General features: G+C 40.4%; 1 protein-coding gene across 2 annotated transcripts in view; it reads left to right on the top strand.

Moving 5' to 3' along the window:
- LOC120525617 (dehydrogenase/reductase SDR family member 4-like) overlaps positions 1 to 16,881 on the top strand; it is a 28,196-nt gene extending 11,315 nt beyond the window's left edge. For both annotated transcript variants that reach the window (XM_039748068.1, XM_039748078.1), the window contains exons 2-9: positions 2,127 to 2,294; positions 9,471 to 9,648; positions 9,884 to 9,985; positions 15,879 to 15,949; positions 16,058 to 16,109; positions 16,205 to 16,339; positions 16,421 to 16,476; positions 16,694 to 16,881. In XM_039748068.1, coding sequence (XP_039604002.1) covers positions 2,128 to 2,294; positions 9,471 to 9,648; positions 9,884 to 9,985; positions 15,879 to 15,949; positions 16,058 to 16,109; positions 16,205 to 16,339; positions 16,421 to 16,476; positions 16,694 to 16,802 — 870 coding nt within the window. In that variant the 5' untranslated portion in view covers position 2,127 and the 3' untranslated portion in view covers positions 16,803 to 16,881. The remainder of the gene's footprint in view (positions 1 to 2,126; positions 2,295 to 9,470; positions 9,649 to 9,883; positions 9,986 to 15,878; positions 15,950 to 16,057; positions 16,110 to 16,204; positions 16,340 to 16,420; positions 16,477 to 16,693) is intronic.
- The last annotated feature ends 924 nt before the right edge of the window (positions 16,882 to 17,805 follow it).

Genomic DNA, 17,805 nt, shown 5'->3' with positions numbered 1-17,805 from the left:
CCGTGTCCAAATCATCCGTTCTCGTTTTTTTTGCTGCAGGGTACTCATCTGGGTGGTGAGGGAGTGTCTGGAACTCCAGTTTTCTTTCATAGTTATGTGCTTTCAGGTCACTCACAATAAGAATTCTGATGCATGTTGTCTTTCATGTTGTGCAGAAGTGCTGTCTGTGAGGTGAGTGAATTTTAGGCAGGTTGTCATTTACTCGATTCAGAATAATAAAAAATGAAACAGTCAACTAAAAAGGGTCCTTGCAATTATCCTAACTGAAGAGGTCATATTAATCTGTTAAAACATTAGGCATTTCTATCTTACGGTGGGACTTAAGAAACCGAAGTTGACACGCAAAGTTAAAGAGTGCATTGCATCAAGCTGCTAACAAGGCGCCATCTTGGACCCGTTTCATCACATCAGCTCAGTAATTACATCATCATCATCACAGTCGCTGTACTGTCGTAAAGCTGAGTAGCAGAAATGATGCATTTTCACACGTGTGAGGTCCAAATCAGGCTTCTGGCGCAAAGTCAGGAATGACCGTTGTCATGGTAATGAAAGGGCAGCATTTGAGAGTTTCAGTGAACAGTTCGACCAATCAAGTTGGAGTCTTTTTCTCAAAGTTTTAACTAACCTTCAGGCTTTTATGGTTGTTTTTCCGTTCGCTCAATGCGAACCCTTTAGTGTGGCTTTTAATCATAAAGGAGGATTTTGTATTCTTGGAATATATTTCACAGAGATTAAGGGTGACAGACGAAGCAGTAGCTGTTATGAGAAGTTTCAGTAGCTTCAGTTGCTGAGATCATTTTTCATACAACTCTCTCATACCAGGTTGATACTCGTTCAAGTCTGATTGTATGTTTAATAGGATTGTCTCATTCCCAGAAGTGTTAAAATCTTTCATATGTGGAGCACAAAAGAAGAAATAGAATTGTTGGGTCCTGAAAAAGAAAGTTCAGCCACTCCTGGCCACTGCAGATAAGTGGTATTCATCAAATGAAATGAAAAAGAAAAAATAAAACCCCCAGCAGTGGCAAAAGAGCTGAATGGTGTGTATAGTGAACCTCGGTTCACGAACGTCTCGGAACACGTACAAATCGGTTTACGACCACAGACTTGGTATACGAACAAGCCAGTTTCCCTTTGGGTTTGTGCGCGCCGATGATTTCAGCATGTGTTCAGTCTCTCCCTGTGCAGCGAGCGAGCGAGCGAGAGCGAGAGAGAGAGAGAGAGAGAGAGAGAGAGAGAGAGAGACACACACACACACACACACGTGTGAGAGAGAGAGAGACACACACACACACGCAGTGAGAGAGACACACACACACACACACACGCGGCGAGAGAGAGAGAGAGAGAGAGACACACACACACGAGAGAGAGACACACACACACGCATGCACGCGAGCGAGCGAAGAAGGCAGTGAAAGAATGCACTGGGCTTGTTTTTAGAGAGACAGATCCGAGTATTGTTTTAACCTCGTTGTATTTAATGAAGACTTTTTTCTATTTGATTTTAACCTCCACTTCACTTCTGTTTACAGTGATCGGTTCGTAGCGTGCATTGTTGCAATGTTACTTTTCTTGGTTGTTTATTAAATTACGGATTTTTCAAATGTTCGTTTTTTCCCTGTACTTAACACTCATTAAAAAAAATGTGTTTTTAGCGAGCGGTTCGTAGCGCTATAGCGCGAACTCTTGCAGTGTTGGTTTTCTCTGCTGTTCAAGGTTTTCTCAGTGTTATTCTATGTTTTTACATTTAGTTTACTATTACGCTGTGTATTCTATGGTATAATTAACAATATTTGTGCTTAAAAATCTTTAAAAAAATATATTTACATACAGTTCATACGGTCTGGAATGGATTAATTGTATTTACATACAATCCTATGGAGGAAATGACTTCAGTTCATGACCAAATCGGGTTACAACCAGAGTTTTGGAACGAATTATGGTTGTGAACCGAGGTTCTGCTGTATCAGGATGGCGTTGCTCTGGCCCAGTGTCTTGTAGATTCATTTCCATTCCAGCCACTTTTGGTCCCTGCTGTAAGTGAAGAGGGAATTGCTGCCTTACTGTTGTTCTTTTGCTCTTCTCGTGTTTAACTGTTGACCATAATTCTTTTTTCTGTACAGGATGTTCAGCAGACCAGCTCGACAGCTGACGGTTTGGACCCGCAACATTTTTTCCCTTCAGAGGCCCAGTGTGCAAGCGATGGCCCTGCACGGTATTGTGGACTCGAATTCACAGAAGGATGGAAAGCTCCAAGGCAAGGTGGCTGTGGTCACTGCATCCACAGAAGGGTAGGTCTGCAATTCTCCTTCAGGAAGTAAGACAAAGTAGTAGGATAAATTATTACTGGTGCAAAGTTACTTTTTTTTCTTCATTATTTATCAAATATAATTGTATTTTAAATGATTCTAATATTGGAAAAATGGCAGACACTGAGTTGGCAGCAAAAACACTTCAAGAAGACCTGCACAAACTTCAGAAGTGGGGGAACACCCGGAAAATTCAGTTTAGCAAAAAAAAAAAGTGCAAAATGTTACACAAGGACAAAAGGAACTTCAAATATAAATAAAAGATGGGAGACACTACCGAGACAACCTTAACAACCTTTGAGAAGAATCTGGATGAGATATTAAGAGAATGTAGTGTTATGTTAACTACACAAATGAGTCTGAGGAACTGAATGGTCTCCTCTCGTTTGTCAAACTTCTTATGCTCTTATAAATAAAACTATTAACTATATTGGGTACTGTGACTCCCTGACAGCCACAGTGATTGGCTTTAACTCTGGCCATTGCCTGGGAAGCTGCACATTCTGCTTGTGCTTCTGTCAGTCTTCTCCATTATCACAAAGATGTGGCACTTGGCCACTGTGACTGTCCGTCCCTGCCATCGTGTTTGTAACTCTCTGTAAGGGGAACGTAGGCTTCTGTAAATTAATGAAAGAGAGATTGACCCATATATATATATATGGTTGAATAGTTTTACTGTCAAATAATGCAAAGAGTACGCGACACGTGTTTCGCCCTAATTCTGGGCTCATCAGGTGTACACACTCATTGCACCCCCTCTCGGGGAATCGAACCTCGGACGTCTATGATTCTATGATCTGCTTCTCACAACTGAAAGAGAGAACTGTGGCAGATGTTTGCCGACTTGCAGACCAACCGCAAGTGTTACCTGGTAGGTAACCATTCATACAATCAGATTGTGATTCAGACTACGAATGCCATGAATATATATATATATATATGTATATATATATATATATATATATATATATATATATATATATATATATATATAAGAATATAAAGGAACACTTTTTAATCAGAGTATAGCATAAAGTCAATGAAACTTATGGGATATTAATCTGGTCAGTTAAGTAGCAGAGGGGTTGTTAATCAGTTTCAGCTGCTGTGGTGTTAATGAAATTAACAACAGATGCACTAGAGGGGCAACAATGAGATGACCCCAAAACAGGAATGGTTTAACAGGTGGAGGCCACTGACATTTTTCCCTCCTCATCTTTTCTGACTGTTTCTTCACTAGTTTTGCATTTGGCTACAGTCAGTGTCACTACTGGTAGCATGAGGCGATACCTGGACCCTACAGAGGTTGCACAGGTAGTCCAACTTCTCCAGGATGGCACATCAATACGTGTCATTGCCAGAAGGTTTGCTGCGTCTCCCTGCACAGTCTCAAGGGCATGGAGGAGATTCTAGGAGACAAGCAGTTACTCTAGGAGAGCTGGAGAGGGCCATAGAAGGTCCATAACCCATCAACAGGACCAGTATCTGCTCCTTTGGGCAAGGAGGAACAGGATGAGCACTGCCAGAGCCCTACAAAATGACCTCCAGCAGGCCACTGGTGTGAATGTCTCTGACCAAACAACCAGAAAGACTTCATGAGGGCGACCCAAGGCCCCATGTCCTCTAATGGGCCCTGAGCTCACTGCCCAGCAGCATGCAGCTCGATTGGCATTCGCCATAGAATACCAGAATTGGCAGATGCACCACTGGTGCCCTGTGCTTTTACAGATGAGGCAGGTTCACCCTGAGCACGTGACAGAAGTGAAAGGGTCTGGAGAAGCCATGGAGAACATTATGCTGCCTGTAACATCATTCAGCATGAGCAGTTTGGTGGTGGGTTAATGATTGTCTGGGGAGGCATATCCATGGAGGGTCACACAGACCGCTACAGGCTTGACAAAGGCACCTTGGCTGCCATTAGGTATCAGGATGAAATCCTTGGACCCATTGTCAGACCCTATGCTGGTACAGTGGCTCCTGGTGCACGACAATTCCTGGCCTCATGTGGTGAGAGTATGCAGGCAGTTCCTGGAGGATGAAGGAATTGATACCATTGACTGGCCACCACACTTTCCTGACCTAAATCCAATAGAACACCTCTGGGACATTATGTTTTGGTCCATCCAATGCCACCAGGTTGCACCTCAGACTGTCCAGGAGCTCAGTGATGCCCTGGTCCAGATCTGGGAGGAGATCCCCACAACACCATCTGTCATCTCATTAGAAGCATGCACCGATGTTGTCAGGCATGTATACAAGAACACAGGGGCCATACAAAGTGCTGCGTACAATTTTGAGTTGCTGCAATTAAATTTTGGCAAAATGGACTAGCCTGCCACATAATTTTTTCACTCTGATTTTTGGGGCGTCTTTGAATTCAGGGCTCTGTAGGTTGATCATTTTCATTTCCATCAAACGATGTGGCATCCTTTCGTTCCTACACATTACCCAGTCTATATCAGTATAGATATCCAGGAGGATTTCTTTTTCCCATTGAGATCTGATGTGTTTTCAAAGTGTTCCTTTAATTTTTTGAGCAGTTATATATATATATATATATATATATATATATATATATATATATATATATATATATATATATATATATATATATATATATATATATATGTATATATGTATATTGAACTAATCTAACTAAAATGAACTTATTAACATGGGAGGAAAGCTGTGACCCTGTGTTGCTTACCTCACCTGTTGAGTGGATTTGGATGGACATCGATACCAACAGATACACACAGCATTCAGGAGGAAGTCTGAAACAAGCCACTTAGTGTTAGTAGTAGTACTGTCAAATGTGTAGAGTGCAGTGGAATTCTTACTTGTATGTCAAACAAACATGTAACACATTGCCACTCACTGGTGCCATGGCAAGAAGGTGTTTAAACACACAAGTTCCTTCTATTTAATAGAAAACGCAAACCAGCTCAAACCTGATGTAAGGCGTTGTTTGGGTTTGAGATGCAAATAATGAGACTCAAACTGAAACAAAGTTAAATAAGGGCCATAATGAGAAAGATCAGAAGAATGTGAAAAGCTAAGGGACAGGATTGATGACAAAACTGTAAAATGCTGTGCTGAAGTTGTTATGTGAAGAAAAGGATGAGGCTGACAAGAGGAAGAGGCAAACTCCGCCTTGATAATGAGTCCACATGTCAAAATATATACATTACAATAAAAGAATTAATAACAGTCAGTCAGATGCAATCTTTCAAAATTCTTGTGACATTAGAAGATTAGGAATAATGGATTAGGAGTATAAAACAAGCTTGACCTGCTGTATGTTATAAATTCATGAAAAATTGGACATATCATCAGTATCCATTATTAAGGAAGTTAAAAGAAATTCTGGGTATAAGGCCTGATTAAAAAGTTATTTCAAGGCTGCATGCTAGACCAATATGATAACTCATTAAATATACAACACAGAAGCAAGACCGCTCACTAAACACCGCTTGGTTTGCTGGGTAATATATTAACTGTATGCGCATTCTTCACCATAAATATCATCAAAAACAAAATAGCAAAAGTAAAATTTGTTCTCTTTGACTGTATTAAAATTAAAAAAAATATAAAAATACCAGACCTTTCATCATATAACATGACACAACTTGGTGAAGTATGCTGTCTAACTTAAAGCTAAAGGGGAAGCCCCCTCATTGCAGTATATTCTGCTTCTTTAACAGTTCAGCTGTTGCGTAAGACATTCAAGACCTTCAGTCAAAACACCCTGGAAGCAAAATCCATAAGTCAAATATTCACGGTTAGGGTAAACAGTGCTTACATTTAAGGCAACTAGAAAATTGCCAAAATAAGTTCAATCGAACAGTTACATTAAATTTTAGTAAGGTAAATTTTGAGCAGATGTAACAAAGCCTCAGTAAAATAAATTGAGATAAGCCTTTAAGTGTGGAGACACTTAAGGACATGTGGGGCAGGTTCAAAAGTGTTTTATAAATAATGCAGGACAAATTTATCCCAAAATTTAGAAGCAAAAAAGGATGCCAACAAAGGGGTATATTAGAATATTAAAAAGATTTAGACAAGAACAGGCCATTCAGCCCATCAAAGCTCACCAGTCTTATCCACTTAATTCCTCCAAAATACCATCAAGTCGAGTTTTGACGGTCCCTAAAGTCCTACTGTCTGCCACACTACTTGGTAGCTTATTCCAGGTGTCTCTGGTTCTCTGTGCGAAGAAAAACGTCCTAATATTTGTACAAGATTTCCCCTTAATAAGTTTCCAACTGTGTTCCCGTGTTCTTGTTGAACTCAATATAAAGTAAGAGTCTTGATCCACTGCACGAATTCTCTTCATAACTTTAAATACATTAGTCTTGTCTCCACTTAATCCCTTTTGCCTAAACAGAAAGGGTTCAACTGTTTTGAAAAACTGTGATTGGTATTATGAAAAAGATGCACATTGAAATTACTATCTGCATTTGTGGGGTATGATGTACACTAATAAAATAAGGCCCCTTTGCCTAAGGCTGTCCAGACAAATCCAGATGTCCTCACTAAGATGTGGCCCATCGTCCAACTGAAGAAAAGATCCATTTAAATTCTGTTTTACATAAACAGCAACATCTCCTCCTTTGATGTTCTGTCTGTCTTTCCTTAAAAATGTGTGCCTATGTTATACTCATCCTCATTTTTGTTATTTTGCCAGGTTTCTATTATCACTATAATATCATAATTATGCTCAGCTACATACAACTAAAACTCACTTGTTTAATATTTGATTAAGTTAATGTGTTGCACTTAAACTTTAAGTTAAAATCTGTGTTACAATGCATATTTATTTTTACACTGTGGTTTGTCACCTCATGTATAGTTCTAAACCTAGCCAGCCCTAAACTCCCTGCCCTCAATTCCCTGGTTTAAACTAAACCAACTTACTCATAATCTTCTCCATATTGGTGGCTTGGTGCCCTTCCAGTTCAAAGGTAACCCATCCACTGTGCACTTGGAAGGCAACACACTCTCAACAGACTCTCTGACTCTGGAGCAATCCCCCTAACGTTTGAGTCCCCAACTATCACACTCTCTTTCTGGGGACTGATTCTTAGGTGGCCCGTTTGAGCTCCTCATGCCTGCCTACCACCTCTTTGTTTTTGGAGATTCCATCCAGCTCCATAAAGAATGTGAAAATGGTTCGACATTTTCAATTATGGGGATGATGCCTTGGGACAGTGGGTACCCTTTGCTTTGACCCACCTATCTCAACCTGTCTGGTCAGGAGTCTCCACAAACTAAAAGAAGTTAGAATTCAAAGCTCTGTCTGTGGTTGGGTCCAAAATTGTCTCAAAAACAGGAAGCAAAGGGTTATGGTGAGAGACGTGATGTTCCTCAGGGATGAGTGCTGGAGGCCACTGTTCTGTTAAATATACATAAATGATCTGAACAAGAATATAATCAGGAAGCTGGGCTGCAAATGACATGAAACTAAGTGGAAGAGCAGATAATGTAGAACCAGCTAAATTGTCACAGAGGGACTTGGACAGCATACTGACCTGGGCAGATTTGTGGTAAATGAAATTTTAATGAAAGTAAATGTAAACTATCATAAATAGGAAGTAAAATGTTAGATATGAATATACAATGCGATGTCTGAAACTTTAAAGTAGCCCTCATGAGAAGGAATTTGGAGATATAGTGATGGTATTACCACTACATCTAGGAAGTGTTCAGAAGCAAACATGAAGGCTAATAGGGTGTTAGGTTATATGACATGACATGGGGAGTATAAGTCGAGGGAGGCCTCACCTGGGATACTGTGTACATTTTTAACTTCTGTAGTACCAGAAACACACATCAGCAGTAGAGAAAGTATACAGAAGTGCAAGTAGTCTGATTCTGGGACTAACAGGTACGGTCTGTGAGGAGACATTGAAGATGTTAAACCTTTTCAGTTTCAGAAAGGTGAGATTAAGGGGGACAGAAGATCTCAGTTGTTGTCTTAAAATAAATTCTGCAATTAGAACCCAGGGACACTTGGAAACTTGTTAAGGGCAAAGTTTGCACAAATGCTACAAATATTTTATTCACACAAAGAACCTAAGACACATGTTGATATTGGCATTGGAGTAATTTCATATGACACAGGAAAGATCAGTTATTGGTAATTGCCCAAAAGCTGCATATTTGTACATTTCTCATGTTTGTATGGCAGGGTCAAGAAATATACAGAGCAAATACTCTTTGACTAGGCCTGGCAGTAACTCGCCCCTCACACAAACACACACACACACACACACACCTCAGTTGTGTAGCATACACAGAGCTTAATGGTGATTTGTTTCGGTATTGTTATCATTCTAAATGAGCAAACTCGTGCATTTAAATTGCATATATTTGTTCTCACAAAAATCCACAATGGTTGTACCCAATCATGTGACTTGGACTGATTATCCAGGAAGTAACATTCAAAATTAATACTGCAAGAAAGCTTCCGTCAAAGCATCTTAAGAGGAACATTGATACTAAGAATTGTCATTTCAGTGATGAATGGACTGAGTAGTACGTCTTTATAATGCTATGACACGTTTTCTAAATAACTCAACCAGAATGAGCAACACCTGCTTTCTTCCTAGCTACATGGACGCTGACCACGCACCATAAAACCATCACTGTTGTGGTTGTATTAAAAGAGTGTACGTTTGACATTATATAACAGTTTACTAGCGATAAATTAATGAAAAAAGTTACTGAATCTGTGAAAAATGTATGTTTGTCCGCTTCATCTGTTGCATGTTGTGTTCTTCTCTTAGTAGAGAATATTGAAACCTGGATGGCAGATGGTGTTAGTTGGGCTGATCATAATTCCTTAACTATTGATGAATTAATAGACAAAACAGATTTAGGGCTACTGTGTGTTTATGACAGCTATTTTGCTGGAGCAGAACTTGTGGACTTATTTACGTTTTTATTGATGCCTAACATTTAAAGAGTCCAAATAATTTTAATGTAACTGGAAAAATGTATTGGAGGGTGACTTGGGGATCAGAGAAGACTTGCATATGAGCTGCTAAATGATTATCCTGGATACATGCAGATAGTTATTATAAAACCATGACATTTCTGTATTCTTTTACTTTTCCGGTATTTATCTTGACCCTAAACTCTCTGTGCTTCTTGCAGAATCGGTTTTGCAGCTGCTCGTAGCCTGGCTCAGGAAGGAGCATCAGTAGTCCTCAGCAGCCGCCATAGAGAGAATGTGGAGCGTGCTGTAGCTGAACTACGCCGTGAGAATCTCAGTGTCACTGGCACCACTTGCCATGTTGGCAAAAGTGAGGACAGGGAGAGACTTGTCAGCATGGTAATATGATACTTGATACTAAGTTTTGATAAAAAAATGTCATATTTTTAAGTATGTTGTCTACAAATGCTTTCAGTAAAGACTCATTTTAGAGACTTTCGTGTTTAACATCACCTTTAATTTGCAACCTGTGTGGTTGTCATCCTTTCTATGTTTTCCACTTCAGGAAGAAGTTTTGCCTTAAAAGAAAATGTATTGTTGCAGGATTAATATTATTTTTGTGTTACATTTTCAGGCAGTGAAAGAGTATGGTGGAATTGATGTTTTAGTCACAAATGCAGCCGTTAATCCATTTGTCGGTAATATTCTGGACTCCACAGAGGAAGTGTGGGACAAGGTGGGACTCTTCATTTTGGCAATTTTATGCTGTTAATTATATTCAATGAAATACTGCAACTTGCTTTATTTGTTGTGAACAAATGGTAAGAACTGATTGAACCCAAATAAGAGGACTCCCATGACACCTGTTGGTAAACTGAAAGGATACAAATTACTTAAAGTAAAATAAAAGAATGAATCAGTAGCCAAGTCTCTATTTGCTTGGACTTGTGACTTTAAAGGTGTACTTCTGTTAAACTGTTTTAAAGTTAACAAAAATACAATTTACAAAATGTGATTTACAATAATTCTGTTATGTTAGGTTCAAACTGTTTTCACTATCTGTCTTGCTCACCACATTCTCAGTTATCTTGATACTGCCTGTGGTGTCCATTTTTAGACATCATTGTGTTTCAAGCTTGAGTTGCATTAAAACCAATGACAGAACTCTCCAAACCCAGATTAACAGGAAATTCAAAACTAACATACAAATATTTGTGATATGGGAAGAAAAACTAAATACTTGGAGAAAAACCCAAGCATGTGCAGTGAAAGGTGCAGACTCCATAAAGCCAATCGCTGGGAGTGAAACCCACAGCAACTGCCACACAAATAAAATAATTTATTTGTAACATTCATGGAAGCTCTTAAAAATGTGAACAATTATAGAAATTAGTATATTTTGTAAATTTTCTATGTGCAATGTAGATTTACAAGCTTAAATTTCCATAGATAAATTAAAAATACCGGATTTGTACATAAATAAACTGAAGTGCCACGTTTATAAGTACATCACACATTCTCAGGTCATTGACTTGATCATACTGTCTGCGCTGGTAATGTCTTGCAAATATATGCTTTATATAATTGTGTATACTACATATGGCAGCTGTGTGCAGAAATGACAGGAGGGGAAAAGTTGGGACCCCAACTAGGTTGTCCTATTTAATTGTTAGAAGTCCAACTCAAAATATGCCTTTATGGAGAAAAGGGGTAGAGCTATTGTAAGTACCAGATCTGAGCAGTTTCTCTGAGCTGCGGAGAGAGAAGGAGAAGAAAATTTTGATTGGCTCTGCCAGATCTCTTCCTATCAAAGCTTCTTCCAGTTTCCAATTGGTTTTAGATTGTGTAGGACACCACAGTGCTCACTGACACTTGAATTTGTATTGCGATTTCTCTAAATTAGACACCTACACTTCTAAGGGTAATAACACTCAGTCTCATTTCATTTGCTGATTGACGTTTTTTTGCCATTTGGAATATTGTCCAAGTAGTACATACAGTATGTGTATAATATATATATAGTATAGTATAGAGAGAGAGGAAGACAGAGTAGACACTGGGGCTGCACCAGTGACACAAACTGTGGTACAAAAGTGTTTTATTGTGGGAAACTCTTTGAATCAAGTGTTTTTCACCACCACAGCCACAAGTATAATAAGCACAGCAGCACACAATAACTCTTTTCTCCCTTCTCTGTCTCAGTCACTCTTCCACTGCTTCCTCCACTTCTCCTCGCAAGCTTTGTCCACCTTCCATCCAACTCTGGGTCATCATTGTGAGACAGGGACCTTATTTCATTTTTCATCTGGGAACACTTCTGGTCTTCCGTACAAGTTGTCTAAAAGCACTTCCAGGTGAAATGGAAACCCCATGAAGTACAGCTCCCTAGACCCTGCTGCACCCCCTGGCGACACCCACGGAACCCAACAGGACTAAATTGAAGAACTCCATGTCCCATGCTGTGGGAAGCTGGGGCACCGGTGCAATCCAGAGGGTCTGCAATGTGATGCTCTGGAGGAGATAATGCCCTGTGCACGCTCTCTTCCGTTGTCCTTCCATCTCATGGATGTAATGCTGCCAACTGTCCCTAACATATATATATATATATATATAAAGCATGCTATTTATAGTTTTTGTGCATTTGTGCCTGTCGATGTTTTCTTTCGAGAGGACTTGCAATTATGAATTTCATTGTGCTATCTACACGTCATAACACACTCTTGAGCCTGTCCTAAAACAGGTGGACCTGTGTGTGTGTATGTGGGCATGACGTGTGCGTGTGTGAGTGTGTGTGTGTGTGTGTGCATTTCAGGGGATGAAAGGGTAAGACTGAAGATATGGGTGGGTTTGAACACCACATGTTAAGTGACCATAGAAGGAGAAGTGTGAGAGGGTCAGTGAACTTGTTAGAAATTGAATACTTTATACCTGTCATTGTTAGGGGAATATCGAGAAAAGGACAGACTCACAAAAAATATTCAGCCAATGATGGCCCTGTGGTCAGCAACATATATATAATGAAAGGTACTGATAAAAACATTCACAGAATTAATGACTTAAAGTCAGCCATCTAACTGTTGAGAACATAAAACAGTGCACTGCTCACCACTGCCTGTCACAAATGGAGTACGTGTTTTATATTAGAAGTACTAAGAGGCACAGTGTACACCTGATGAGTCCAAATAAGTGCGAAACATGTGTTGCATACTCCTTGCATTATTTGACAGTAAACTATGTAACATTCTACGATCTGCTTCTCGCAACTGAGAGGGCCTGTGGCGGATGTTTGCAGACTGGCAGACCAACCACATGCGCTACCTGGTAGGTAACCACCCATACAATCAGATCAAGATGCTATGAATATAATTACTCCAATCTCCAGGCTGTTAAATAAACGAACCACACGGGCCTGTTTGGTCCCTCATGCTCTGACGCTGACGTCCGAGGTTCAATCCCCGCGAGGGGTGTAGTGGAGTGTGTACGCCTGATGAGCCCAAAATAGGGCGAAACATGTGTAGCGTACACTTTGCATTATTTGACAGTTAACTATGTAACACTAGTATTTGCACACACTGCTTAAAAAGATCATTTTCATTTATTCATAAACAGGATTTTACAGCTCACAAATTTACAGAACATTTCACCATTTTTTTAGAATGTCCTGTTTGTAAATATCCACAACATAAGCAGTTTACAAATAAGCATCCATTAATAATATATCTACTTTTTTTGGTTTTGTTTTTATCTGCACCGTCTATTCCATGGCTGTAAGACCAAGAGTCTGTCCTAGCTGCCCAAGAAAGAGCACCAGTTAACCGCAGGGCACACTCCTGCACCCTCACACATTCCTCATAATGGGGCAGTTTGCACACTTAACCTGACCAGCATGTCCTTAAGATCTGGGAAAATCGGAAGAAAAAGGCCAATGCTGGAATGAGTAGAATATGAACCTAAACTGAAGGGGCAGTGACAGAGCAGTGCTGGCAACCCATACTTATTGTCTTGAATTATTCAGTTTACAATATTAAATCCAGGCTGTGTTTGGTAATGATTAACTATGAGTGGTCTCAACTAAGTTCCAGGAATAAATACATATAAAATAATACTGAATGTAACTATAGTAATCACTAGCTGGAGAGGGCACCACCATACCACGTACAGACCCAGAAGGGTACAAACTGCTCTAAAGCCAGACAGAGATGCCATCTGGTGAAGGGACCTTGTGGTAAAGTGAGGTCTGTTTGGCAAGTTTTAAATAAATAAATATCTGCGACACTCGCATCTTTGGGTGGGGTGTAGTAGCATGGTTTGAGCAGTTTCAGAGCGAGATGCAGGATTGGATGGCCCTGAACTTCATCACCCATGTCCCTCATTAGCACTGGAGCTGTGATTGCTACAGCTGTGCCTCACCCCACTTTGAAAAAGGGAAGCATGAGCGTTAGGAAGAGAAAAGGAAAACAAGGGAGATTGGACATTAAAGTAGAGAGTGAAAAAGGCAGGAAATGGAGAAGAGCCAGTGCAGGAGTGAAAAGGCAGACAGCCAGGAGGAGGAGAGCCCCAGGAGGACAGTGTGTGGCCGATGCTCGGGTTGAGGTGATGGTTCACTCCAGCTGAGCGACTTAAGAAAGCGGGAGTGATCAGGATGAGTGCAGCTCTCTGTAAGTCTGGGAAGTCAACGACAGGGGCTTGGATGGTGCGCCTTTCATTTGTCCATGGGAGGGAAGGACCCAAGCCTAGGTCTGGATTGGGAGCCCTACTGTGGGGCCATGAAAGTAGCAGGGACTTGGACCTGTTGACCGAGTCTGTAGGGTAGATGGCTCCTTAGCTGCAAGGTCTGGAAGGATAAGCTGAAGAGATGATGGTTTTAGTGGACTGCACTATGGCATGAGTCTTAAGGAACAGTTTCCTGCACTGTTGGTTTTAAAGGAATACTTATTGGATTTGAACCTCCACTTTCACTTCATTTTTATGGATTCTTTATTTATTAACCCCGTGACCCTGTAGTTAGGATAATGGATGGATGGTTTATTTATTAAACTTTGCACTGCACTTTTTGGTCATTTTTGTTTTGACCGTTTTAAATAAAAGCACTGGGGCACGTTTTACACCTTCCCCTTGCTTTGTGTGGTGTCCTCATTTGCCTGGCTCATCCAGTTATGTTATCGACAGTATTGGGTTCAAGAGGCTCCCAAAACAGGAGTGGGTGCATGGAGTCGACATGCACCATCACATTTGGTGGCAGCGGTGGAATTAGCTGGCAAAGGGGACTGAAGAACTGGCGATGGAGCAGCAAGTAGGTTTGGTGCATGCCTTTTAAACAACCCATGATTCTCAAGCCAGAAGAGGACTTTTAAGAATTTTGAAGTTTTTAATGGACATTTATTTATTGATTGATTTAGTGTCATTTTGAAGATCTTATTCTTATGTCCTGTTTGTATGAAGAGAGCTTGGGCATTCATTTTAAAGGGGCTGGTTTAAGTGCTTTTATTATTTATTTGGTTAGGTGCAGTGTAGGGCCACGCTGGGGCCCTGTGCCACTAGATGCATGGGGTTGGTTGTGGAACCTTCCTGTGCAACTAGTGGCTTAAGGGGGGTGTATGTGGTATGGCAGGTCCACAGCTTAATAATTGTGAATCCATTTTTAATAAATAATTAATCGGCCGGATCATCCTCTGTGGGTGTGCATGCTCATGTAGCTGTGGGGAGTTGATGTAGTAATTGGGGCACAACGCCTCTGTACGTGAGGGTGCAATCTGCATCAATTGCTTCATCTGCTTCCTGTGGTGCACAAATGAGATGCTGCACCAACGGAAGCCTGTAAGAATGAGCCTGCATGAGAAAACTGGAGATCAAGACAGAAAGGGATGATCCGTAAGGATGATTGCAGTGGAGTCCTCCTCAGGGAACTGAGGAATACTGGAGCGAGTGAGAAAGATGACGGGAGGACAACTGACCCCGAGTGGTCTAGCTGGTGCTGTCTGTGGCATCTAAGATGGGGATTGTGTGGTTGTGGACTGTGGCTGCTGAAGTCTCTGCCAACTGAGTGAGCAATGGGTGAGCTGAGGAGATGAAGGAGTTGTGCTGGGCTCCTTTAGGTGCTGCAAATTTTAAAGACCCAATGGCTCTTGGATTTTAAGCTCATTTTAATTCAGATTTTTTTTAACCTCACGGAACATCTCTGTTTGTAATGGATCATATATGTATCATGCTGCGTTGGGCTGGCGTCCTGCCCAGGGTTTGTATCCTGCCTTGCACCCTGTGTTGGGTGGGATTGGCTCCAGCAGACTCCGTGACCCTGTAGTTAGGATATAGCAGGTTGGATAATAAATGGATGGATGTATCATGGAACTGAGCCCTTAAAACTCCATGACTGTGTGTGTGTATGTGTGAATGAACCCAGCAGTGGGCTGAAGTCCATTCCATGGCCGCTTTCTGGCTTGCGCTTGATGCTGCTGAATTAGAGTTGGGTCTCCTCATCCTGTAGTAGGGTAGACAATGGATGGATGAATGGAAAGTTAAAAGTCCAAACCAAAACCTGTTTAATATTGTCCATTGTACTACAGACTTATATTAATGCCAGCTGTATCAACTAGCTCAACAGTTTCATCACTTTGCTTTGTGTTCTTCAGATCTTGGATGTCAATGTCAAAGCTACATTCCTGTTGACAAAACTGGCTGTGCCGCATATGGAAAAACGAGGGTTGGTTTCTTCACTACTTTATGCAGATGTTGTTATGAAGCAATGATATCATTTGTATTTGGGTAGTTCTTTGAATTTTTGTGAATAATTCTCTTTTCTCTTATGCAGTGGGGGCTCAGTTGTCATAGTGTCCTCGATTACTGGCCTTAAGCCTTTGCAGGTGTGTATTAAACAGATGACGTGTCATATTAGTTTCCCTCTTTATGTTCTTTTAGTCATTATGGGTAATATAGATAATGTGAAAATGTTTTGTAGCTCTTAGGTCCCTACAGCGTTAGTAAAACAGCCTTGTTGGGCCTGACAAAGGCACTGTCACTTGAGCTGGCTCCAATGAATATCCGTGTGAACTGTGTGGCACCAGGATTGATCAAAACAAATTTCAGCAGTATTGTAAGTTTCCTGTTTTTAAAATACTTTGCTTCTCTTAATTGTTCTTGAGCATTTGCAAATTTATTTTCTTCCTGTTTTCAGCTGTGGAAAAATGAAAGTGTCAAAGAGGAATGTTTGAGTAAAATAAGCATGAAGAGGTAAGACGGGCCATTAAAAAACATATCATGAGAATTTAGGAAGTCGCAGGGACTAATTCTGAGAAGAGTTTAGTCTTTTCTGTCTGCTTTTCTGTTTTCCCATTATTTAAAGTTCATCATTGACATGTGCCACTAGATTAAGCCATTTTTTTTTTTGTTTTGGAGAGCCTTGTTGTTTTCCTGTTATACTAATGATGGCCTCCTGATTGTTTAATAGGATTGGTGAACCCAAGGAGATTTCTGCAGTGATCTCTTTCTTATGTTCTGATGATGCCAGCTACATAACTGGAGAGACCATAGTTGCAGCCGGTGGAGTAAAGACATGATTGTAGACTGAAGATGACTTTTCATCAGTTTGATTTTGTATTTTTTTTCCTTAAACATTAATAAAATATAGCCAATGTGCATGGGTGTCATTAATTGATGAAAAATGTTTCAACATGGGAATCCCCTGAACCCTGTGCTAACTGCAAGTCATTTATTCACAAGGACAGCTTAATGTGTTGTGGAAGATACAATCAACAGTAACTTCTGCTCATGCAATAGCAAGACAAAAATAAAAAATGGCAATAGGTATTTCACTGATTGGTTTCTGCATAATTTGAGGCCTATAAAAAAAGTGGTCACACCCCTTTGGATGTTTTCACATTTTATTGTTATAAAGCATTGAATAACCGTGGCATTTTTGACATTGGCCAACAGAAAAAACTCTTTAATATCAAAGTGAATTCAGAGCTCTGCAAAGTGATCTAAATTAATTACAAATTTGAATCACAAAATAATTGATCACATAAGTATTGACCCTTTTCAAGTCAGTATTTAGTAGATGTGCCATTGGCAGTCATGACAGCCTTGAATCTTATGCACAGGTCCCTGTCTGTCAGCTTTGCACATCTGGACACTGACATTTCTCCCCATTCTTCTTTGCAGACTGCTTAAGCTCTGTCATGTTGCATGGTGATTGTGAGTGAACAGCCTTTTTAGCAAGTGCAGGGGTAAATTATTAATAACATTAAGATCTGGACTCTGATTCGGCCTCTCCAGGACATTATAGTTGTTGTCTTTCAGGTGTAGCTGTGCTTTAAGCTTCTTCTTCCAAGGCACATGTTTCTTGTAGACTGCCTTTTGGTTTCCTCCAGGAGTTCCCTGTATATTTTTCATTAATTTTACCACCTTCTCTCACAAACCTTCCAGAGCCTATTGCAGAGAGGCATCCCTACAGCACGATGCAGTCACCACCATGTTTGATGGTGGTGATGGTGTGTTTTTCATAATGTGCAGTGTTCAAACTGGCTGGATCGGTTTGCAGCTGAGTGTGAAGCGACTGGG

The sequence above is a fragment of the Polypterus senegalus genome, chromosome 1, assembly GCF_016835505.1.
Source record: "Polypterus senegalus isolate Bchr_013 chromosome 1, ASM1683550v1, whole genome shotgun sequence".
NCBI classification, from domain to species: domain Eukaryota; kingdom Metazoa; phylum Chordata; class Cladistia; order Polypteriformes; family Polypteridae; genus Polypterus; species Polypterus senegalus.
Note: the sequence above shows the minus strand (reverse complement) of the source record. Positions and strands in the feature narration are given on the sequence as shown.